Here is a 20840-nt window from a genome sequence, read left to right on the forward strand (position 1 = left end):
TGAGTGCGTCAATTTGCGCCTGACCAGCTGAGATAGCTTGGAGTGCCCATACGGCTGCGAATGCTGGAGCAAAAGACGCGCCGATAGCTTCATAGATGGATTTCAACCAGAGCTCCATCTGTCTGTCAGTGGCATCCTTGAGTGAAGCTCCATCTTCCACTGCAACTATGGATCTAGCCGCAAGTCTGGAGATTGGAGGATCCACCTTGGGACACTGAGTCCAGCCCTTGACCACGTCAGGGGGGAAAGGGTAACGTGTATCCTTAAGGCGCTTGGAAAAACACTTATCTGGACAAGCTCGGTGTTTCTGGACTGCCTCTCTGAAGTCAGAGTGGTCCAGAAACATACTCATTGTACGCTTGGGAAACCTGAAACGGAATTTCTCCTGCTGAGAAGCTGACTCCTCCACTGGAGGAGCTGAGGGAGAAATATCCAACATTTCATTGATGGACGCAATAAGATCATTCACTATGGCGTCCCCATCAGGAGTATCAAGGTTGAGAGCGGCTTCAGGATCAGAATCCTGATCAGCTACCTCCGCTTCATCATACAGAGAGTCCTCTCGCTGAGACCCTGAACATTGTGATGATGTCGAGGGGATATCATAGCGAGCTCGCTTAATCGGTCTGGGGCTGCGGTCCGTGTCAGAGACCTCACCCTGAGATCCATGAGACACCCCGGGAGGACAATGCTGTTCCAACTGAGGGGGACCAGGGGGCAATGATTCCACAGTGCCCCTGGCTTGAGATGCCGGCCTGGACTGCAAGGCTTCTAATATCTTAGCCATAGTCTCAGAAAGTCTTTCAGTAAAAACTGCAAACTCCGTCCCTGTCACCTGGACAGTGTTAACAGGTGGTTCTCCCTGGGCCGCCCTTAGCAGAGGCTCCGGCTGAGAAAGTGCCACAGGGGCCGAGCATTGCACACAAAGAGGGTCAGTGGAACCTGCCGGCAGTATAGCCGTACATGCTGCACAGGCAGCATAGTAAGTCTGTGCTTTGGCACCCTTGCTATTTGTGGACGACATGCTGTTGTCTCCTCTGAGCAATACAGGAGGGTATATAGACAAAAATCAACAGTGCACCATACAGTGTAAAGTATAGTCTATAATCATATAATCTATAAGTACACTTCTGCACTAGTGGGGCCAGCACCACAGGTGCTGCTTACCGCCTTCGCAAAGCGGTTGTGTGGGCACCAGAAATCCTGCCTGGGTCTCCCTGAGCTTGTCTCTCCTCTCCAGCGTTAGCAGAGCTGAGAGGAATGTGTCCTGAGGAGAGGAGGGAGCCGTGGGCGTGACCCAGAAAAGTGCGGGAACTGGTGCCCCACTGTGCAGAGTGAGGGGGGTGGAGTATGCAAAGCATGCTCCAGCCCTCAGTGCTGCCGTCCTGTACAGCGTCCCGCCCTTCCCCTGACTGGCAGGGCTGGGGGCGGGAAGAAAACGAGACTAGGCCGCAAAAGCCGGGGACTCGAGTTATAAGCGCGGCCGCCGTATAAGCGCGGTCGGCGCGGAAGTCCCCGGCGCACTAACAGTCCCAGCCGTGCCGTAGTGATAACCATGGCAGCGGCGGTCAGCGCGGTAGTCCCCCTACACGAACACACTCAGCGACGCTGAAGTGTGTAATGGCACAAACGCAGTCAGCGCTGCTGTCCCCGGTGCACTAGCACACCCAGCAATGCTGGAGTGTTGCTGTGCGCGGTCCCCACGGGGACACAGAGTACCTCAAAGTAGCAGGGCCATGTCCCTGAACGATACTCGGCTCCTATCCAGCATGGTCCTCAGGAGCTGTGGATGGAGCACGGTCTCCTGTGCCTGGAGACCGAAAGGATCCCACTTCACCCAGAGCCCTAATTGAGGGATGGGGAAGGAAAGCAGCATGTGGGCTCCAGCCTCCGTACCCGCAATGGATACCTCAACCTTAACAACACCGCCGACAAGAGTGGGGTGAGAAGGGAGCATGCTGGGGGCCCTGTTATGGGCCCTCTTTTCTTCCATCCGACATAGTCAGCAGCTGCTGCTGACTAAGCTGTGGAGCTATGCGTGGATGTCTGACCTCCTTCGCACAAAGCATAAAAACTGATGAGCCCGTAGCAGTACGGGGGGGTGTATAGGCTGAAGGGGAGGGGCTTTACACTTTTAGTGTAATACTTTGTGTGGCCTCCGGAGGCATAAGCTATACACCCAATTGTCTGGGTCTCCCAATAAGGAGCGACAAAGAAAAGGAATTTACAATAAGTAAACAAAATTCCCTTCTTTGTCGCTCCATTGGGAGACCCAGACAATTGGGACGTCCAAAAGCAGTCCCTGGGTGGGTAAAAGAATACCTCGATAAAAAGAGCCGAAACGGCCCCCTCTTACAGGTGGGCAACCGCCGCCTGCAGGACTCGCCTACCTAGACTGGCATCTGCCGAAGCATAGGTATGCACCTGATAGTGTTTCGTGAAAGTGTGCAGACTAGACCAGGTAGCAGCCTGACACACCTGCTGAGCCGTAGCCCGGTGCCGCAATGCCCAGGACGCACCCACGGCTCTGGTAGAATGGGCTTTCAGCCCTGAAGGAAGCGGAAGCCCAGAAGAACGGTAGGCTTCAAGAATCGGTTCCTTGATTCACCGAGCCAAGGTTGACTTGGAAGCCTGGGAACCCTTACGCTGGCCAGCGACAAGGACAAAGAGCGCATCTGAACGACGCAGGGGCGCCGTGCGAGACACGTAGAAACTGAGTGCTCTCACCAGATCCAAAGAGTGAAAATCCTTTTCACATTGGTGAATTGGATTAGGGCAAAATGAAGGTAAGGAGATATCCTGATTGAGATGAAAAGGGGATACCACCTTAGGGAGAAATTCCGGGACAGGACGCAGAACGACCTTATCCTGGTGAAAAACCAGGAAGGGGGCTTTGCATGACAGTGCTGCAAGCTCCGACACTCTTCGGAGTGATGTAACTGAGATAATCCTGAAGACGCTAGGAGCCAGGACTCAATGGCCACACAGTCAGGTTGAGGGCCACGGAATTCAGATGGAAAAACGTCCCTTGTGACAGCAAGTCTGGGCGGTCTGGAAGCGCCCACGGTTGACCCACCGTGAGATGCCAAAGATCCGGGTACCACGATCGCCTCGGCCAATCTGGAGCGACGAGAATGGCGCGACGACAGTCGGACCTGATCTTGCGTAACACTCTGGGCAGCATCGCCAGAGGAGGAAATACATAAGGCAGTCGAAACTGCGACCAATCCTGAACTAATGCGTCCGCCGCCAGAGCTCTGTGATCCTGAGACCGTGCCATGAAGGCCGGGACCTTGTTGTTGTGTCGTGACGCCATAAGATCGACGTCCGGCGTTCCCCAGCGGCGACAGATCTCTCGAAACACGTCTGGGTGAAGAGACCATTCCCCCGCGTCCATGCCCTGACGACTGAGAAAATCTGCTTCCCAATTTTCCACGCCCGGGATGTAAACTGCGGAGATCGTAGAAGCTGTGGCTTCCACCCACTGCAGAATCCGCCGAACTTCCTGGAAGGCCTGACGACTTCGCGTGCCGCCCTGATGGTTGATGTATGCGACGGCAGTGGCGTTGTCCGACTGTATACGGATCTGTCTGCCCTCCAGCCACCGATGGAAGGCCAATAAGGCTAGATACACTGCCCTTATCTCCAGAACATTGATCTGAAGGGAGGACTCTACCGGAGTCCAGGTTCCCTGAGCCCTGTGGTGGAGGAAAACCGCTCCCCACCCTGACAGGCTCGCGTCCGTGGTGACCACAGCCCAGATTGGGGGTAGGAAGGATTTTCCTTGCGATAGAGAATTGGGAAGGAGCCACCACTGAAGAGACGTCTTGGTTGCAAGGGACAGAGAGACGTTCCTGTCTAGGGAAGTCGACCTCCTGTCCCATTTGCGGAGAATGTCCCATTGGAGTGGCCGCAGATGGAATTGCGCGAACGGCACTGCCTCCATCGCTGCCACCATCTTCCCCAGGAAGTGCATGAGGCGCCTCAAGGGGTATGAGTGACTCCGAAGGAGAGATTGCACCCCTGCTTGTAGAGAAAGCTGTTTGTCCCGCGGTAGCTTGACTACCGCTGACTGAGTATGAAACTCCATCCCGAGGTAAGTCAGTGATTGGGTCGGTGTTAACTGGGATTTGGGGAAGTTGATTATCCACCCGAACCGCTGGAGAGTCGCCAGAGCGACTGTAAGGCTGTGTTGACACGCCACCCGAGAAGGTGCCCTGACTAGGAGATCGTCTAAGTAGGGAATCACCGAGTGGCCCTGAGAGTGAAGGACCGCCACAACGGATGCCATAACTTTGGTGAACACCCGTGGGGCTGTCGCCAGGCCGAATGGCAATGCCACGAACTGAAGGTGTTCGTCCCCGATGGCGAAACGCAAGAAGCGTTGATGTTCGGGTGCGATCGGCACATGGAGATAAGCATCCTTGATGTCAATCGATGCTAGGAAGTCTCCTTGTGACATCGAGGCGATGACCGAGCGGAGAGATTCCATCCGAAACCGTCTGGTGCTCACATGTCTGTTGAGCAGTTTGAGGTCCAGGACGGGGCGGAAAGATCCGTCCTTCTTTGGCACCACGAACAAGTTGGAGTAAAAGCCGCGACCTTGTTCCTGAGGGGGAACAGGGATCACAACTCCCTCTGCCTTCAGAGTGTCCACTGCCTGAAAAAGTGCGTCGGCCCGAGCGGGGGGGCGGAGAGGTTCTGAAGAACCGAGTCTGAGGACAAGAGCTGAACTCTATCCTGTAACCATGAGACAGAATGTCTCTCACCCATCGGTCTTGAACGTGTGGCCACCAGGCGTCGCAAAAGCGGGAGAGCCTGCCACCGACCGAGGATGCGGTTCGGGGATGCCGAGTCATGAGGAGGCCGCCTTGGAGGCAGCGCCACCGGCGGCCTTTTGGGGGCGTGGCTTAGCCCGCCACGCATAGGAGTTCCTCTGGCCTTTCTCCGGCCTGCTGGATGAAGAGGATTGGGGCTTGGCGGAGGGACGAAAGGACCGAAACCTCGATTGGACTTTCCGTTGCTGAGGTCTCTTAGGTTTGGACTGGGGTAAGGAAGAGTCCTTTCCCTTGGATTCCTTAATAATCACATCCAATCGTTCGCCAAACAATCGGTCGCCAGAAAACGGCAAACCGGTTAAGAACCTCTTGGAGGCCGAGTCTGCCTTCCATTCGCGCAGCCACATGGCCCTGCGGACTGCCACAGAATTAGCGGATGCCACCGCTGTACGGCTAGCAGAGTCTAGGACTGCGTTCATGGCGTAGGAAGAAAAAGCTGACGCTTGAGAAGTCAGAGACGCAACCTGCGGAGCAGAATTACGTGTGACAGCATTAATCTCAGCCAGACAAGCTGAGATAGCTTGTAGTGCCCACACGGCTGCAAAGGCCGGGGCAAAAGCCGCGCCCGTGGCTTCATAGATGGATTTCACCAGGAGCTCTATCTGCCTGTCAATGGCATCCTTTAGCGATGAGCCATCTGCAACCGATACCACAGATCTAGCCGCTAATCTAGAGACTGGAGGATCCACCTTGGGACACTGAGCCCAACCCTTAACTACGTCAGAGGGGAAGGGGTAACGTGTGTCCGTAAGGCGCTTAGTAAAGCGCTTGTTCGGAACCGCTCTAGGCTTCTGGACAGCATCTCTGAAGTTAGAGTGATCGAAAAACGCACTGCGTGTACGTTTGGGGAACCGAAACTGGTGTTTCTCCTGCTGAGAAGCCGACTCCTCTACAGGTGGAGGCGGGGGAGACAGATCTAACACCTGGTTGATGGACGAGATAAGATCATTTACTAAGGCGTCCCCTTCAGGTGTATCAAGATTGAGTGCAACGTCAGGTTCAGAGCCCTGAGCTGCGACGTCCGCCTCGTCCTCCAGAGAGTCCTCGAGCTGGGAACCCGAACAGCGTGAAGAGGTCGGGGAAGATTCCCAGCGGGCCCGCTTAGTCTGTCTGGGACTGTGTTCCGGGCAGGATTCCTCCGCGTGGGACCTAGGGCCCAACCTGGGAGCGCGCTGCGGCGCGGAGCGAGAGGGGCCTGGAGGCGACGAGCTAACGGGGCCCGGGGCCTGTGTAAGGACCGGTCTGGACTGCAAAGCTTCCAGCAGCCTGGCAGACCATTTGTCCATAGACTGAGCCATGGATTGTGAAAGTGACTCAGAGAGTTTCTCAGCAAACGTAGCAAACTCTGTCCCTGCCGCCTGGACAGGGGGAGCAGGTGGGTCTACATGAGCCGAGGGGTCCACTAGTGACCTAGGCTCCGGCTAAGCAAGCGAAACAGGGGTCGAGCATTGCTCACAGTGAGGGTAGGTGGAACCCGCAGGTAACATAGCCCTACAAGAGGTACAGGTCGCAAAAAAAAACCTTGTGCCTTAGCACCTTTGCTCCTTGTGGACGACATGCTGTTGTGTCCTAGGAGAGTGATCACTGAAGGTATATGGGAAGGGGTATACAGCCCAACCGAACAGAAATATGCATATAAACACGTATCTATTCCGGCACCCTGGGGGGGGGGGGGGGACCAGCACCGGGTGACCGGTGTGGCTTACCGACCGCTAAAAAGCGGGGTGTGTGTCCTCCAGATTCCCTGCTTTAGGTCTCCCAGAGCTGCAGAGCTCTTCTCAGATAATCCTCCACCGGCAGAATGCCAAAAAACATGGCTGCCGGAGCTCTCAGGGGAGGAGTGGAGCCGTGGGCGGTGCTAGAAAAGTGCGGGAATCTGGGGTCCCCACAGTGATCAGTGAGGGAGGAGGACACATCCAGGATGCTCCTGCCATCACAGCCGACATCAGGCCGGCCGTCCCGCCCTTACCCCTGACAGGCAGGTCCGGGGGCGGGATTTTTGCTACTAGGCCGCGATGAAGCCGGGGACTAAATTTAAAACCGCGGCCGACAAGCAGGTGCGGTCGGCGCAGAAGTCCCCCGGTCTTCACAAATCAGCAGCTGCTGCAGCGTCCGGGAAGCAGGTGCTCCATGCACAGTCCCCATGGGGACACAGAGTACCTTATAGATGCAGGGCCCGGTCCCTGAGGATAAATAGACTCCTGTCCAGCAGATTCCCACAGGGGCTGCGGAGGGAGCCCGGTCCCAGTGAATGGATGACCGGTCAGGATCCCACTTCTCCCAGAGCGACTAAGGGATGGTGAAGGAAAACGGCATGAGGCTCCGGCCTTTGTACCCGCAATGGGTACCTCAACCTTAACAGCACCGCCGACATAGTGGGGTGAGAAGGGAACATGCCGGGGGCCCCGTGGGGGTCCTCTTTTCTTCCAACCGATATAACTAATCTGAGAATGCATGAGTGGATGTGTGCCTCCTTCCACACAAAGCATAAAACTGAGGAGCCCGTGATGCACGGGAGGGTGTATAGGCAGAGGGGAGGGGTTACACTTTTAAAGTGTAGTACTTTGTGTGGCCTCCGGAGGCAGAAGCTATACACCCAATTGTCTGGGTCTCCCAATGGAGCGACAAAGAAAAAAAAACCTAGGTCCATCTAGTTCAACCTTCCTCCACCAATTCTACATTTTGTCATTTATAACCAACAATGTTTTGTGTACTGATTAAATCATGCAGCATTTTTTTATTTTTAAAAAAGCTGTTATAGTGTCTGCCATTACTACCTCTTGTGATAGGGCATTCCACAATCTGACTGCTCCAACTGTAAAGAACCCTTTCCTATTTAGCTGTCGGAATCGCTTTTCTTCCACTTGCAGTGAATGCCCCCCGGTACTTAGTATTGTCTTTGGAAGGAATAAGTCATGTGCCAGTCCTTTATATTGACCACACATATATTTATACATATAAATGAGATCTCCTCTGAGATGTCTTTCTTCTAAGCTAAAGAAATCCAACTTTTTCAACCTGTCATCATATGGGAGGCTTTCCATTCATTGTAGTAGTCTATAGTCGCCCGCCTTTTAACTGAGCGGAGCCCAAAACTGGATCCCATATTCTAGATGTGGCCTTACGAGTGATTTATAGAGGGGTAACAATACGTTGGGATCACGGGATCTAAATTCTCTCTTTATATACACCCTAAGGCAGATTTCACATTTGCGTCGTTTTGATGGAAACGGAATCCAGCACAGATGCAGTACAGTTAATTTATTTATAGTGGAAGCGCGGCACCATGTGGTTGTGTGCTTCATACACAACCGCATGTGTCCACATGGTGTCGCACTACCACTAAAATTTGCAGCATTGTTTTCTGCAGCCAAAACCTTCACTCTTGGCAGCAAATAGCTACAGCTTTGTACTGATCCAGAAGTAGATTTGTCGTTCTTTAGCCAGGGAAATCAAGGTAACAGCCTGTGTAGGACTAGTAAGGTAGATAAATGATATCTATGCAAAATTGTGTATATATAAAGCCAAATAAGAGAAAAAAGAGAATTTTGTTTACTTACCGTAAATTCTTTTTCTTATAGTTCCAACATGGGAGACCCAGACCATGGGTGTATAGCTTCTGCCTCCGGAGGACACACAAAGTACTACACTCAAACGTGTAGCTCCTCCCTCCTAGCATATACACCCCCTGGTAGCCAGTCCTAGCCAGTTTAGTGCAAAAGCTGAAGGAGGACATCCACCCACAAGTAGAGACAGAGCAAAACCCGGAACAACCGGAACCTCTGTCTACAAAAATAGCCGGTGATAACACACGGAACAAGAAACCTGCCAACAGGCAACAGGGAGGGTGCTGGGTCTCCCATGTCGGAACTATAAGAAAAAGAATTTACGGTAAGTAACAAAATTCTCTTTTTCTTCATCGTTCCTTATGGGAGACCCAGACCATGAGACGTTCTAAAGCAGTCCATGGGTGGGAATAAATAGAAAAACTGAGACGTAGGCGAAACCTAACTTCACAAATGGGCGACAGTCGCCTAAAGGATGCGTCTGCCCAAGCTCGCATCTGCCGAAGCAAGAGCATGCACTTGGTAGTGCTTCGAAAAGGTATGCAGACTAGTCCAAGTGGCAGTCTGACAGACCTGCTGAGCCGTAGCCTGGGCCTGAAAGCCTAAGAGGCACCGACAGCCCTGGTCAAGTGTGCCTTGATCCCCGGCGGGAGAGGCACTTGAGTACCCTGGTAGGTATCGGAAATGGCCGACCTAAACCAACGAGCCAGGGTCGGCTTAAAAGCCGAAAGGCCCTTACGCTGACCAGCAGTCAGCACAAAAAAGAGGTGCACCGCCTAAGAACAGCGGTGCGAGACACATAGATCCGGAGCGCCCGCACCAGATCCAGAGTATGCAACGCCCTTTCAAAGTGATGAACAGGAGCCGGACAAAAGGAAGGCAGGGAAAATGCCCCGGTTAAGGTGGAACAGCAACCACCTTAGGGAGAAAGTCCGGAGTCGGACGGAGAACCACCTTGTCTTGATGAAGGGAGGGCTCCGAAGAGAGTGCAGCCAAAACAGAGACTCTCGTGAGGGAAGTTATGGCCACTAGAAAGACCACCTTCTGTGAAAGACTAAACTAAGAAACCTCCCTAAGAGGTTCAAAAGGGGGTTTCCGGAAGCCGTGAGGACCGAATCAAGGTCCCAGGGCTCCAAGGGCCGCCGGTAAGGCGGAATGATGTGAGATACGCCCTGCATGAAGGAGCGCACCTGGGCCAGCCGGGCGATACGCCGCTGGCACAACACTGATAGAGCCGAGACCTGTCCCTTAAGGGAATTGAGGGATAGTCCTAGCTGCAGACTGGACTGTAGAAGGGACAGGAGGGTCGGCAAGGCCAAAAGGCCAAAGGATACTTCCGAGCTCGAGTCAGAGTGGAGATGACTTCAGGAGGGATACCAGAAGTCGACAAGATCCATGACTCAAACGCCACGCCGTCAATCTGAGAGCCGCAGGTTCTGGCGGAAGGACGGACCTCGTGAGAGAAGGTCTGGACAGTCCGGGAGATGCTATGGCACCTCTACGGACAGACGGAGCAGGTCAGGGTACCAAACTTGCCTGGGTCAGTCTGGAGTAATGAGAATGACCCGACGGCCCTCCTTTCTGATCTTGCGCAGGACTCTGGGCAAGAACTAGAGGGTGAAACACGTTAGACAGACGAAGCTGGGACCAAACTTGAACCAGTGCGTCTGCCGCAAAAACCTGAGGATCGTGGAGCCACGGTTTGACGGCTGAGACAATCAGCCTCCCAGTTTTCCACGTCTGGGATGTGAGCTGTGGATATGATGGACTAGAAGTCCTCCGTCCACTGAAGAATGCGATGAACCTCCAACATTGCCAGGCGGCTGAGTGTCCCGCCCTGGAGGTTGATGTAGGCAAACGCTGTAGCGTTGTCTGACTGGACTCGAATGTGCCTGGCCGCCAACAGATGGTGAAAGGCTTAGAGAGCTAGAAACACAGCTCTGATTTCCAGCACATTGATCCAGAGGGCTGATTCGGACAGAGTCCAAGTGCCCTGCGCTCCATGGTGGAGATATACTGCTCCCCAGCCGGATAGACTAGCATCTTGGTGAGGATCACCCGGGACGGAGCCAGGGCGGAGCCAGGAAGGAGCGTCCCTGAGACAGAGGGGACGAAGCCACCACTGAAACGAGCCCCTGGTCTGTGGCGAAGCCACCGCCCCGTGGAAGGAGGAAGTCCGCTTGTCCCAACAGCGGAAAATATCCAGCCGCAGAGGACGCAGATGGAACTGGACAAAGGAATCGCTTCCATTGACACCACCATCTGATCCAGCACCTGTATTAGGTGCCTGATGGGACGACGTCGACCGCCAGCGGAGGGACTGCTGTTTGACTAAGGGCAGCTTCACAAGTGCCGACAGAGTCCCGAATTGCGTCCCTGAGTATGTGAACTTCTGGGTCGAAGTCAGAGTGGACTTGGACAGAATGACAGACCACCCGAATTGGTTAGAGTGGCGAGAGTGAGCGAGGCACTCCGCTAACAGTCTGCACTGGATGAAGCCCAGACCAGAAGGCTGTCCAGGACAAAAGGATCACTGCCAACCCCTAGAGGTGCAGGACCGCAATCACAGCTGCCCCGACCTTGAGAATACTCGAGGGGCCGTGGCTAACCCCAAGGGTAGAGCCACGAATTGGACCACTCTGATTGCAAAACGTAGCCAACGCTGGTGTGAAACTGCGATTGGCACATGCAGATAGGCATCTCTGATGTCGATGGAGGCTAGGGAATCTCCTTGGGTCATTGATTGATCGCAGAGACTCTATGCGAAACTGCCGCACCTGAACATGCTTGAGAAGCTTGAGATCCAGGTCGGAAGGCACCGCCCTCCTCGGGTACTAGGAATAGATTTAAGCAGAAATCTCAGAACCGTTCCCAGTCGGGAACCGGTACAATCACTCCAGTGGCCTGCAAGAATGCCACAGCCTGTGAGAAGGCGGCGGCCTTGGAGCAGGGGGGAGTTGACAGAAAAAATCTGTTTGGCGGGCTGGATAGAGTTCTATCCTGTAGCCGTGGGAGATGGTATCTCGCACCCACTGATCGGAGACGTGTTAAAACCATACGTCGCCAAAGTGGGAGAGCCTGCCACCGACCAAGGACGTTGCTGGCGTGGCTAGATAGCCAGGAGGAGGCTGACTTAGTGGCAGCATCTCCTGCGGTCTTCTCGTGTGTCATTTGGGTTTACGATCCTTGGCTGAGTCAGTGGACGAGGCCGAGGGCTTAGAGAACGATCAGATGGAGGAACAAAAAGAACGAAACCTCGACTGATTTCTGGAAGTTAAGGCAACCATTTCGGGCAAAGGGTCCCTGTGAGGGAATGCATCTCCTCAAGAGAAAGCAGAGATGGCTTTGAAAGCCGCACTGCTGCAAGAGCTGGGGAGAACGAGGCCCCTGCCGCCTCCATACAGATTTGGCCAGAAGGACAACCTGGCGGACAGCAAAACCGTAATTGAGGAGCCATCAGCCACTGATACAACGTCCAGGCTGAGAGTCTAAACACCAGAGGGACCACCTTTGGTGAATGAGCCCACTCCTTGACCACCTCTGGTGGAAGGGGAAAACTGTCATCAGAACCACGCTTTGGGAAGCGTTTGCCAGAGCAGACCCTGGGCTTGGTCACAGTGGCCTGAAAACTGGAGCGGTTAAGGAACACACTCCTTGTTCTCTTAGGCAAGGTAAACTGGTGCCTTTTTGCCAGAGAGGGTTGCTCCTCTGATACTGGCGGATTGAGGTCCAGTACAGAATTAATGTACAGTGGGAACCTTAGAGAGGTGCCGTCAGCCACTGATACAACTATCAGGGCTGAAATACTAGAAATGCTAAACACCGGAGGGACCAACCTTGGTGAATAAGCCCACTCCTTGACCACCTCTGGTGTAAGGGGGAAACAGTCATCAGAACCACGCTTTGGGAGCGTCTGTCAGGACAGGCTCTGGGCTTGTCACAGTGGGCTGAAAACTGGAGTGGTTAAGGAACACACTCCTTGTTCTCTTAAGGTATACTGATGCCTTTCTGCCAGAGGGGGATACTCCCCTGATACAGGCGGATTGAGGTCCAGTACAAATATAATGGACGCAATCAAATCATTAGCATCTGCATCACCTTCGGACCGATCAATGGTACATCAAGTAGCGTCCGAGCCCCCAGTAAAGACATCCTCCTCGTCCAGCGAGTCAGCTCGTGAATCAGAGCTGCGGGACGGGGAAGGACAGGGGACCCTGCGTCTCCATTTTAGGAGGACGGGGTCTGAGATGAAGAGTCCTCTGAGAGCATTGCTGAGCGAGCCGTAGCAGCCGAAGCGCCCTAAGGGGGCTAATGCATGCTCAGCACCACCGGAGCAGCTGGAGGGGCCACTGACGAGCCTCCAGGCTGAGGGACCACTGTGTTTATGTGCTCAGTACAGGCAGTACGAGTCTACATGCAGTGCGTACTAAGAACAGCCTTGCAGCCTTGCTCTGATATGAGACATGCTGCAGAAGTGGGGGCTTTGTGAGGGAATGCATCTCCAGAATGGCCCCCAGCAGAGTATATAAACAGAGAATATAAGCAGCTGCACAACTGGAGGTTGTGGCTTGCCAGACCGTTTAACATACATTTCTGTGCCCTCCAGTCCCCCAGCCCAGGCCCCCATTTGTCACAATGTGGTATCTCTGTGCCTATGCAGACATTGAGAACGCTGAGAAAATGGCGACCGGAGCGAGGAGAGGGGGCGGGGCCTACTCTGAGAGCGGGCAAATGAGGTATACAGGGGAGGGAATCTGTCCTCAGTGAGGAGTGTCTGCTCCCTGTGCTGAACAGCCGCTGGGCGGAGCCACACTGTCCCTCTGCATGACTGACATGCAGAGGGAGTGAAACCGAAACTAGGCCTCAGGCGAAGCCGGGGCCTAGATTTTAACATGCGGCCAGCGTGCAGGCACCATCGGCGCGGTTCTCCAGTGAAAACTGCAGAACCGGCCGGAAATGTTACCACAGTTACATAACACACTCCCCCCAATAAATAAAGTACAAGGGGCCCCTGGAACGACCACTTTCTGTGGTAAAAACGTCTCAATACTTAGCTTTTGAGACGCAGGTGCCAGGTCCCTGGGGGGGGGGGGGTTAAACGCTCCGTCCGGCAGGATCCTGAACAGGGCTGCGGATGGAGACCGGTCTCCTGCAAAGCAGTGAGAACCGAGATGGCTCCCACTTCAAGCCAGAGCCCATGGGGATGGTGAAGGAGCGCGGCATGTGAAGGCTCCAGCCTTGTAAAGTCAACCTTAACAGCACCGCCGACACAGTGGGGTGAGAAGGGACATGCCGGGAGTCCAGATTGGACCCGCTTTTCTTCCAAATCTTTGAAATCAAAAATCAGAGAATGCATGTGTGTGTGTGACCTCCTGAACACAAAGCATTGAAACTGGCTAGGACTGGCTACCAGGGGGTGTATTTGCTAGGAGGGAGGAGCTACACGTTTGAGTGTAGTACTTTGTGTGTCCTCCGGAGGCAGAAGCTATACACCCATGGTCTGGGTCTCCCATAAGAAACGATGAAGAAATAAAAGTAACAAAAATAAACAAACTCACTGTGTATTCCTGCGGTTACAAAATCCTTGCTTTTGGATATGACAAGGGGTGTCCAGACTTTAATGGACCTAAACTTCTGAATTCCTGCAGCTTTTCTGAACACAATATTAGCTGTCTTGAAGCCCTGTAAGACACAGCAAATATGAAAACATTGTTACTGAAACCACAGGAGTTATATTCTAGCTTATATTAAATTTCTCAAGTAGAAATAGAGATCACGTTTTACCCTAAAAATCAATAGTAAAACAGTTATTTCATAGTAAAATGCATAATCTGAATGGCTGAGACGAAGGACGTGCACAAATGTTTGAAAAAAAAAAAAAAGAAAAAAAAAAAGAATTCAGGGTTTTTTTTTTTAAAAAAAAAATGTTTTTATATCTACAGACTAACAAGGTACAAAGATATATTTTACCTGTAAAATAGCAGGAATAACGAGAGGCGTATAGTGCAAGGCAGACTAACGAAGGAGAGCGGATGAGAGTCTGCAACAGTGAAAGATAGATAGCAAAGAAGGGAATTTTGTTTACTTACCGTAAATTCCTTTTCTTCTAGCTCTAATTGGGAGACCCAGACAATTGGGTGTATAGGCTATGCCTCCGGAGGCCGCACAAAGTATTACACTCAAAAGTGTTAAGCCCCTCCCCTTCTGCCTATACACTCCCCGTGCTCCCACGGGCTCCTCAGTTTTGGTGCAAAAGCAAGAAGGAGGAAAAAGAATTATAAACTAGTTTAAAGTAACTTCAATCCGAAGGAATATCGGAGAACTGAAACCATTCAACATGAACAACATGTGTACACAAAAAAACAGGGGCGGGTGCTGGGTCTCCCAATTAGAGCTAGAAGAAAAGGAATTTACGGTAAGTAAACAAAATTCCCTTCTTCTTTGTCGCTCTATTGGGAGACCCAGACAATTGGGACGTCCAAAAGCAGTCCCTGGGTGGGTAAAATAAAACGGCCTCTTCCTACAGGTGGGCAACCGCCGCCTGAAGGACTCGTCTACCTAGGCTGGCATCCGCCGAAGCATAGGTATGCACCTGATAGTGCTTCGTGAAAGTGTGCAGGCTCGACCAGGTAGCCGCCTGACACACCTGCTGAGCCGTAGCCTGGTGCCTCAAAGCCCAGGACGCGCCCACGGCTCTGGTAGAATGGGCCTTCAGCCCTGAGGGAACCGGAAGCCCAGCCGAACGGTAAGCTTCGATAATTGGCTCCTTGATCCACCGAGCCAGGTTTGATTTGGAAGCCTGTGACCCTTTACGCTGGCCAGCGACAAGGACAAAGAGTGCATCCGAGCGGCGCAGGGGCGCCGTACGAGAAATGTAGAGTCTGAGTGCTCTCACCAGATCTAACAAGTGCAAATCCTTTTCACATTGGTGAACTGGATGAGGACAAAAAGAAGGTAAGGAGATATCCTGATTAAGATGAAAGGGGGATACCACTTTAGGGAGAAATTCCGGAACCGGACGCAGAACCACCTTGTCCTGGTGAAACACCAGGAAAGGGGCTTTGCATGACAGCGCTGCTAGCTCAGACACTCTCCTAAGTGAAGTGACTGCAACTAGGAAAATCACTTTCTGCGAAAGGCGTGAGAGAGAAATATCCCTCATTGGCTCGAATGGTTTCTGAAGAACCGTCAGCACCCTGTTCAGATCCCAGGGTTCTAACGGCCGCTTGTATGGAGGAATGATGTGACAAACCCCCTGCAGGAACGTGCGTACCTGTGGAAGTCTGGCTAGGCGCTTCTGGAAAAACACAGAGAGCGCAGAGACTTGTCCCTTAAGGGAGCCGAGCGACAAACCCTTTTCCAGTCCAGATTGAAGGAAGGACAGAAAAGTGGGCAAGGCAAAAGGCCAGGGAGAAATACCCTGAGCAGAGCACCACGACAGGAAAATTTTCCACGTCCTGTGGTAGATCTTGGCGGACGTTGGTTTCCTAGCTTGTCTCATAGTGGCAATGACGTCTTGAGATAATCCAGAAGACGCTAGGATCCAGGACTCAATGGCCACACAGTCAGGTTGAGGGCCGCAGAATTCAGATGGAAAAACGGCCCTTGAGATAGCAAGTCTGGTCGGTCTGGTAGTGCCCACGGTTGGCCGACCGTGAGATGCCACAGATCCGGGTACCACGACCGCCTCGGCCAGTCTGGAGCGACGAGGATGACGCGGCGGCAGTCGGCCCTGATCTTGCGTAATACTCTGGGCAACAGTGCCAGCGGAGGAAACACATAAGGGAGCTGAAACTGCGACCAATCCTGAACTAAGGCGTCTGCCGCCAGAGCTCTGGGATCTTGAGACCGTGCCATGAACGCTGGTACCTTGTTGTTGTGCCGGGACGCCATGAGATCGACGTCCGGCACCCCCCAGCGGCAACAGATCTCCTGAAACACGTCCGGGTGAAGGGACGATTCCCCTGCGTCCATGCCCTGGCGACTGAGATAATCTGCTTCCCAGTTTTCCACGCCTGGAATGTGAACTGCGGAGATAGTGGAGGCCGTGGCTTCCACCCACAGTAGAATCCGCCGGACTTCCTGGAAGGCTTGCCGACTGCGTGTGCCGCCTTGGTGGTTGATGTATGCCACCGCTGTGGAATTGTCTGACTGAATTCTGATCTGCTTGTCTTCCAGCCACTGCTGAAACGCTTTCAGGGCAAGATACACTGCCCGTATTTCCAGAACGTTGATCTGAAGCGAGGACTCTTGCTGGGTCCACGTACCCTGAGCCCTGTGGTGGAGAAAAACCGCTCCCCACCCTGACAGACTCGCGTCCGTCGTGACCACCTCCCAGGATGGGGGTAGGAAGGATTTCCCTTTCGATAATGAAGTGGGAAGAAGCCACCACCGAAGGGAAGCTTTGGTCGCCTGCGAGAGGGAGACGTTCCTGTCGAGGGACGTCTTCCTGTCCCATTTGCGAAGGATGTCCCATTGTAGAGGACGCAGGTGAAACTGCGCGAAAGGAACTGCCTCCATTGCTGCCACCATCTTCCCCAGGAAGTGCATGAGGCGTCTCAAGGTGTGTGACCGACCTTGAAGGAGAGATTGTACCCCTGTCTGTAGTGACCGCTGCTTGATCAGCGGAAGCTTCACTATCGCTGAGAGGGTATGAAACTCCATGCCAAGGTATGTCAGCGATTGGGCCGGTGTCAGATTTGACTTTGGAAAATTGATGATCCACCCGAAACTCTGGAGAGTCTCCAGGGTAGCGTCGAGGCTGTGTTGGCATGCCTCTAGAGAGGGTGCCTTGATCAACAGATCGTCCAAGTACGGGATCACGAGTGACCCTGAGAGTGGAGGACCGCTACTACAGTAGCCATAACCTTGGTGAAAACCCGTGGGGCTGTTGCCAGGCCGAACGGCAGTGCCACGAACTGCAGGTGTTCGTTCCCTATGGCGAAGCGCAAGAAGCGCTGGTGCTCTGGAGCAATCGGTACGTGGAGATAAGCATCCTTGATATCGATCGATGCAAGGAAATCTCCCTGGGACATTGAGGCGATGACGGAGCGGAGGGATTCCATCCGGAACCGCCTGGTCTTTACGTGTTTGTTGAGAAGTTTCAGGTCCAGGACAGGTCGAAAAGACCCGTCCTTCTTTGGGACCACAAACAAGTTGGAGTAAAAAACCGTGGCCCTGTTGCTGAAGAGGAACAGGGACCACCACTCCTTCTGCCTTCAGAATGCCCAGCGCCTGCAGAAGAGCCTCGGCTCGCTCGGGAGGCGGGGATGACCTGAAGAATCGAGTCGGGGGACGAGAGGTGAACTCTATCCTGTAACCGTGAGACAGAATGTCTCTCACCCAACGGTCTTTTACCCGTGGCAGCCAGGTGTCGCAAAAGCGGGAGAGCCTGCCACCGACCGAGGATGCGGAGAGAGGATGCCGAAAGTCATGAGGAAGCCGCTTTGGTAGCGGCACCTCCGGTGGTCTGTTTAGGACGTGACTTAGACCGCCATGCATCAGAGTTCCTTTGATCTTTCTGAGGCCTTTTGGACGAGGAGAATTGGGACCTGCCCGCGCCCCGAAAGGACCGAAACCTCGACTGCCCCTTCCTCTGTTGGGGTATGTTCGGTTTGGGCTGGGGTAAGGATGTATCCTTTCCCTTGGATTGTTTGATGATTTCATCCAAACGCTCGCCAAACAATCGGTCGCCAGAAATTGGCAAACTGGTTAAGCGCTTTTTGGAAACAGAATCTGCCTTCCATTCCCGAAGCCACAAGGCCCTGCGGAGTACCACCGAATTGACGGCTGCAACCGCCGTACGGCTCGCAGAGTCCAGGATAGCATTAATAGCGTAAGACGCAAATGCCGACGTCTGAGTGGTTATGGACGCCACCTGTGGCGCGGACGTGCGTGTGGCTGCGTCAATTTGCGCTTGACCTGCTGAGATAGCTTGTAGCGCCCATACGGCTGCGAATGCTGGGGCAAAAGAAGCGCCGATAGCTTCATAGATGGATTTCAACCAGAGCTCCATCTGCCTGTCAGTGGCATCTTTGAGTGAAGCCCCATCTTCCACTGCAAGTATGGATCTAGCTGCCAGTCTGGAGATTGGAGGATCCACCTTGGGACACTGAGTCCAACCCATGACCTCGTCAGGGGGAAAGGGATAACGTGTATCCTTAAGGCGCTTAGAAAAACGCTTATCTGGACAAGCATGGTGATTCTGGACTGCCTCTCTGAAATCAGAGTGGTCCAGAAACATACTCGGTGTACGCTTGGGAAACCTGAAACGGAATTTCTCCTGCTGGGAAGCCGACTCCTCCGCCGGAGGAGCTGAGGGAGAAATATCCAACATACGATTGATAAACGCAATAAGGTCGTTCACTATGGCGTCCCCGTCCGGAGTATCAAGATTGAGAGCGGCCTCAGGATCAGAATCCTGATCAGCTACTTCCGCGTCATCGACCAGCGATTCCCCTCGCTGAGACCCTGAACAATATGATGATGTCGAGGGAAAATCTAAGCGAGCTCGCTTAGTCGGTCTGGGGCTGGGGTCTGTGTCAGAACCCTCAGCTTGGGATCCATGAGATACCCCGGGAGGACATTGTTGGTCCAGCTGAGGTGGGCCCGGGAACAAAGAATCAACAGAGTCCCTGTGCTGAGATACCGGCCTGGACTGCAAGGCTTCTAGTATCTTAGCCATAGTCTCAGAGAGTTTTGCAAACTCCGTCCCTGTCACCTGAACAGTGTTAGCAGGTGGCTCCCCCTGGGCCCCCCCTAGCAGAGGCTGTGGCTGAGCAAGTGCCACAGGGGCCGAACAGTGCAGACAATGAGGGTCAGTGGAACCTGCCGGTAGCGGGGTCGTACATGCGGCGCAGGCAACATAATAAGCCTGTGTTGTGGCACCCCTGCCTTTCGTGGGCGCCATGCTATTATCTTCCCTGAGCAACACAATAGGGTATATAGCCAGAAATCAACTGTGCACTATACAGTGTAAAATAAACATATAATGTTACACTACTGCACAATGGGGCTAGCACCACAGGTGCTGCTTACCACCCGCTTAAAGCGGTTGTGAGGCCACCAGAGTCCCTGCCTGGGTCTCCCAGATTTTGTCCCCCTCTGCAGCGTCCGAGGAGCTGACAGGAATGCGTCCTGAGGAGATGAGGGAGCCGTGGGCGTGACCCAGAAAGAGCGGGAACTGGTGCCTGCACTGTGCACAGTGAGGGGAGTGGAGTATGCAAAGCATGCTCCAGCCCTCAGTGCTGCTCGTTCTGTGCAGCGTCCCGCCCTTCCCCTGCCTGTCAGGGCTATGGGCGGGAGGAAAGGAAACTAGGCCGCAAAAAGCCGGGGACTCTAGTAATAAACGCGGCCGCCGTAAAAGCGCGGCCGGCGTGGAAGTCCCCGGCGCACTACAAGTCCCAGCCGCGCCACAGTGTTTCCAAGGCAGCGGCGGTCAATGCGGCAGTCCCTATATATAAACACACTCAGCAACGCTGAGTGTGTAATGGCACATATTAACCCGGTCAGCGCCGCGGTCCCCGGTGCACTAGCACACCCAGCAAAGCTGGAGTGTTGCTGTGCGCGGTCCCCACGGGGACACAGAGTACCTCCAAGTAGCAGGGCCATGTCCCTGAACGATACCCGGCTCCTATCCAGCAGGCTCCACAGGAGTTGTGGATGAAGCACGGTCTCATGTGCCTGGAGACCGATAGGATCCCACTTCCACCAGAACCATGAGGGGGATGGGGAAGGAAAACAGCATGTGGGCTCCAGCCTCCGTACCCGCAATGGATACCTCAACCTTACAACACCACCGACAAGAGTGGGGTGAGAAGGGAGCATGCTGGGGGCCCTATATGGGCCCACTTTTCTTCCATCCGACATGGTCAGCAGCTGCTGCTGACCAATCTGTGGAGCTGTGCGTGCGTGTCTGACCTCCTTCGCACAAAGCAAAAAACTGAGGAGCCCGTGGGAGCACGGGGAGTGTATAGGCAGAAGGGGAGGGGCTTAACACTTTTGAGTGTAATACTTTGTGCGGCCTCCGGAGGCATAGCCTATACACCCAATTGTCTGGGTCTCCCAATAGAGCGACAAAGAAAATAGATGTGCCTCTATCTATAAAAAAAAAAAAAAAAAAGTCTTTTCACATATGCTGTAGTTAGAGCCAAGATTTGGCCCCATGCAGTGGATAGTGTCGGGATAATCTGATGGTTTTATATGTAGTATTTATGAGCAGCATGCTCTGTATTTCCAGTCATTAGATTTGACTTAAAAAAACACATTGGGCAAAATGCAGCGGGTGCGTTTGTGTTTTTTGGGGCCAAAAACGCTGTATCTTTGTGGTTAGAAAAGATCCACTGTGAGAACATAGCCATAAACTGGTGGTCTAATATGCATGTGAAGACACAGCCCTGTAAAATCTCTGTCAGGGTATATTATTCTCAATCTGGCC

At 53.4% G+C, this 20840-nt stretch overlaps 1 protein-coding gene across 2 annotated transcripts in view; it reads right to left on the reverse strand.

Moving 5' to 3' along the window:
* The window catches only part of RRP7A (ribosomal RNA processing 7 homolog A), a 52874-nt gene that overhangs the window by 23499 nt on the left and 8535 nt on the right, over nucleotides 1-20840 (reverse strand). For both annotated transcript variants that reach the window (XM_075320948.1, XM_075320947.1), the window contains one exon: nucleotides 13963-14086. In XM_075320948.1, coding sequence (XP_075177063.1) covers nucleotides 13963-14086 — 124 coding nt within the window. The remainder of the gene's footprint in view (nucleotides 1-13962; nucleotides 14087-20840) is intronic.

This window comes from Anomaloglossus baeobatrachus, chromosome 8 (assembly GCF_048569485.1).
Source record: "Anomaloglossus baeobatrachus isolate aAnoBae1 chromosome 8, aAnoBae1.hap1, whole genome shotgun sequence".
Classification (NCBI taxonomy): Eukaryota; Metazoa; Chordata; class Amphibia; order Anura; family Aromobatidae; genus Anomaloglossus; species Anomaloglossus baeobatrachus.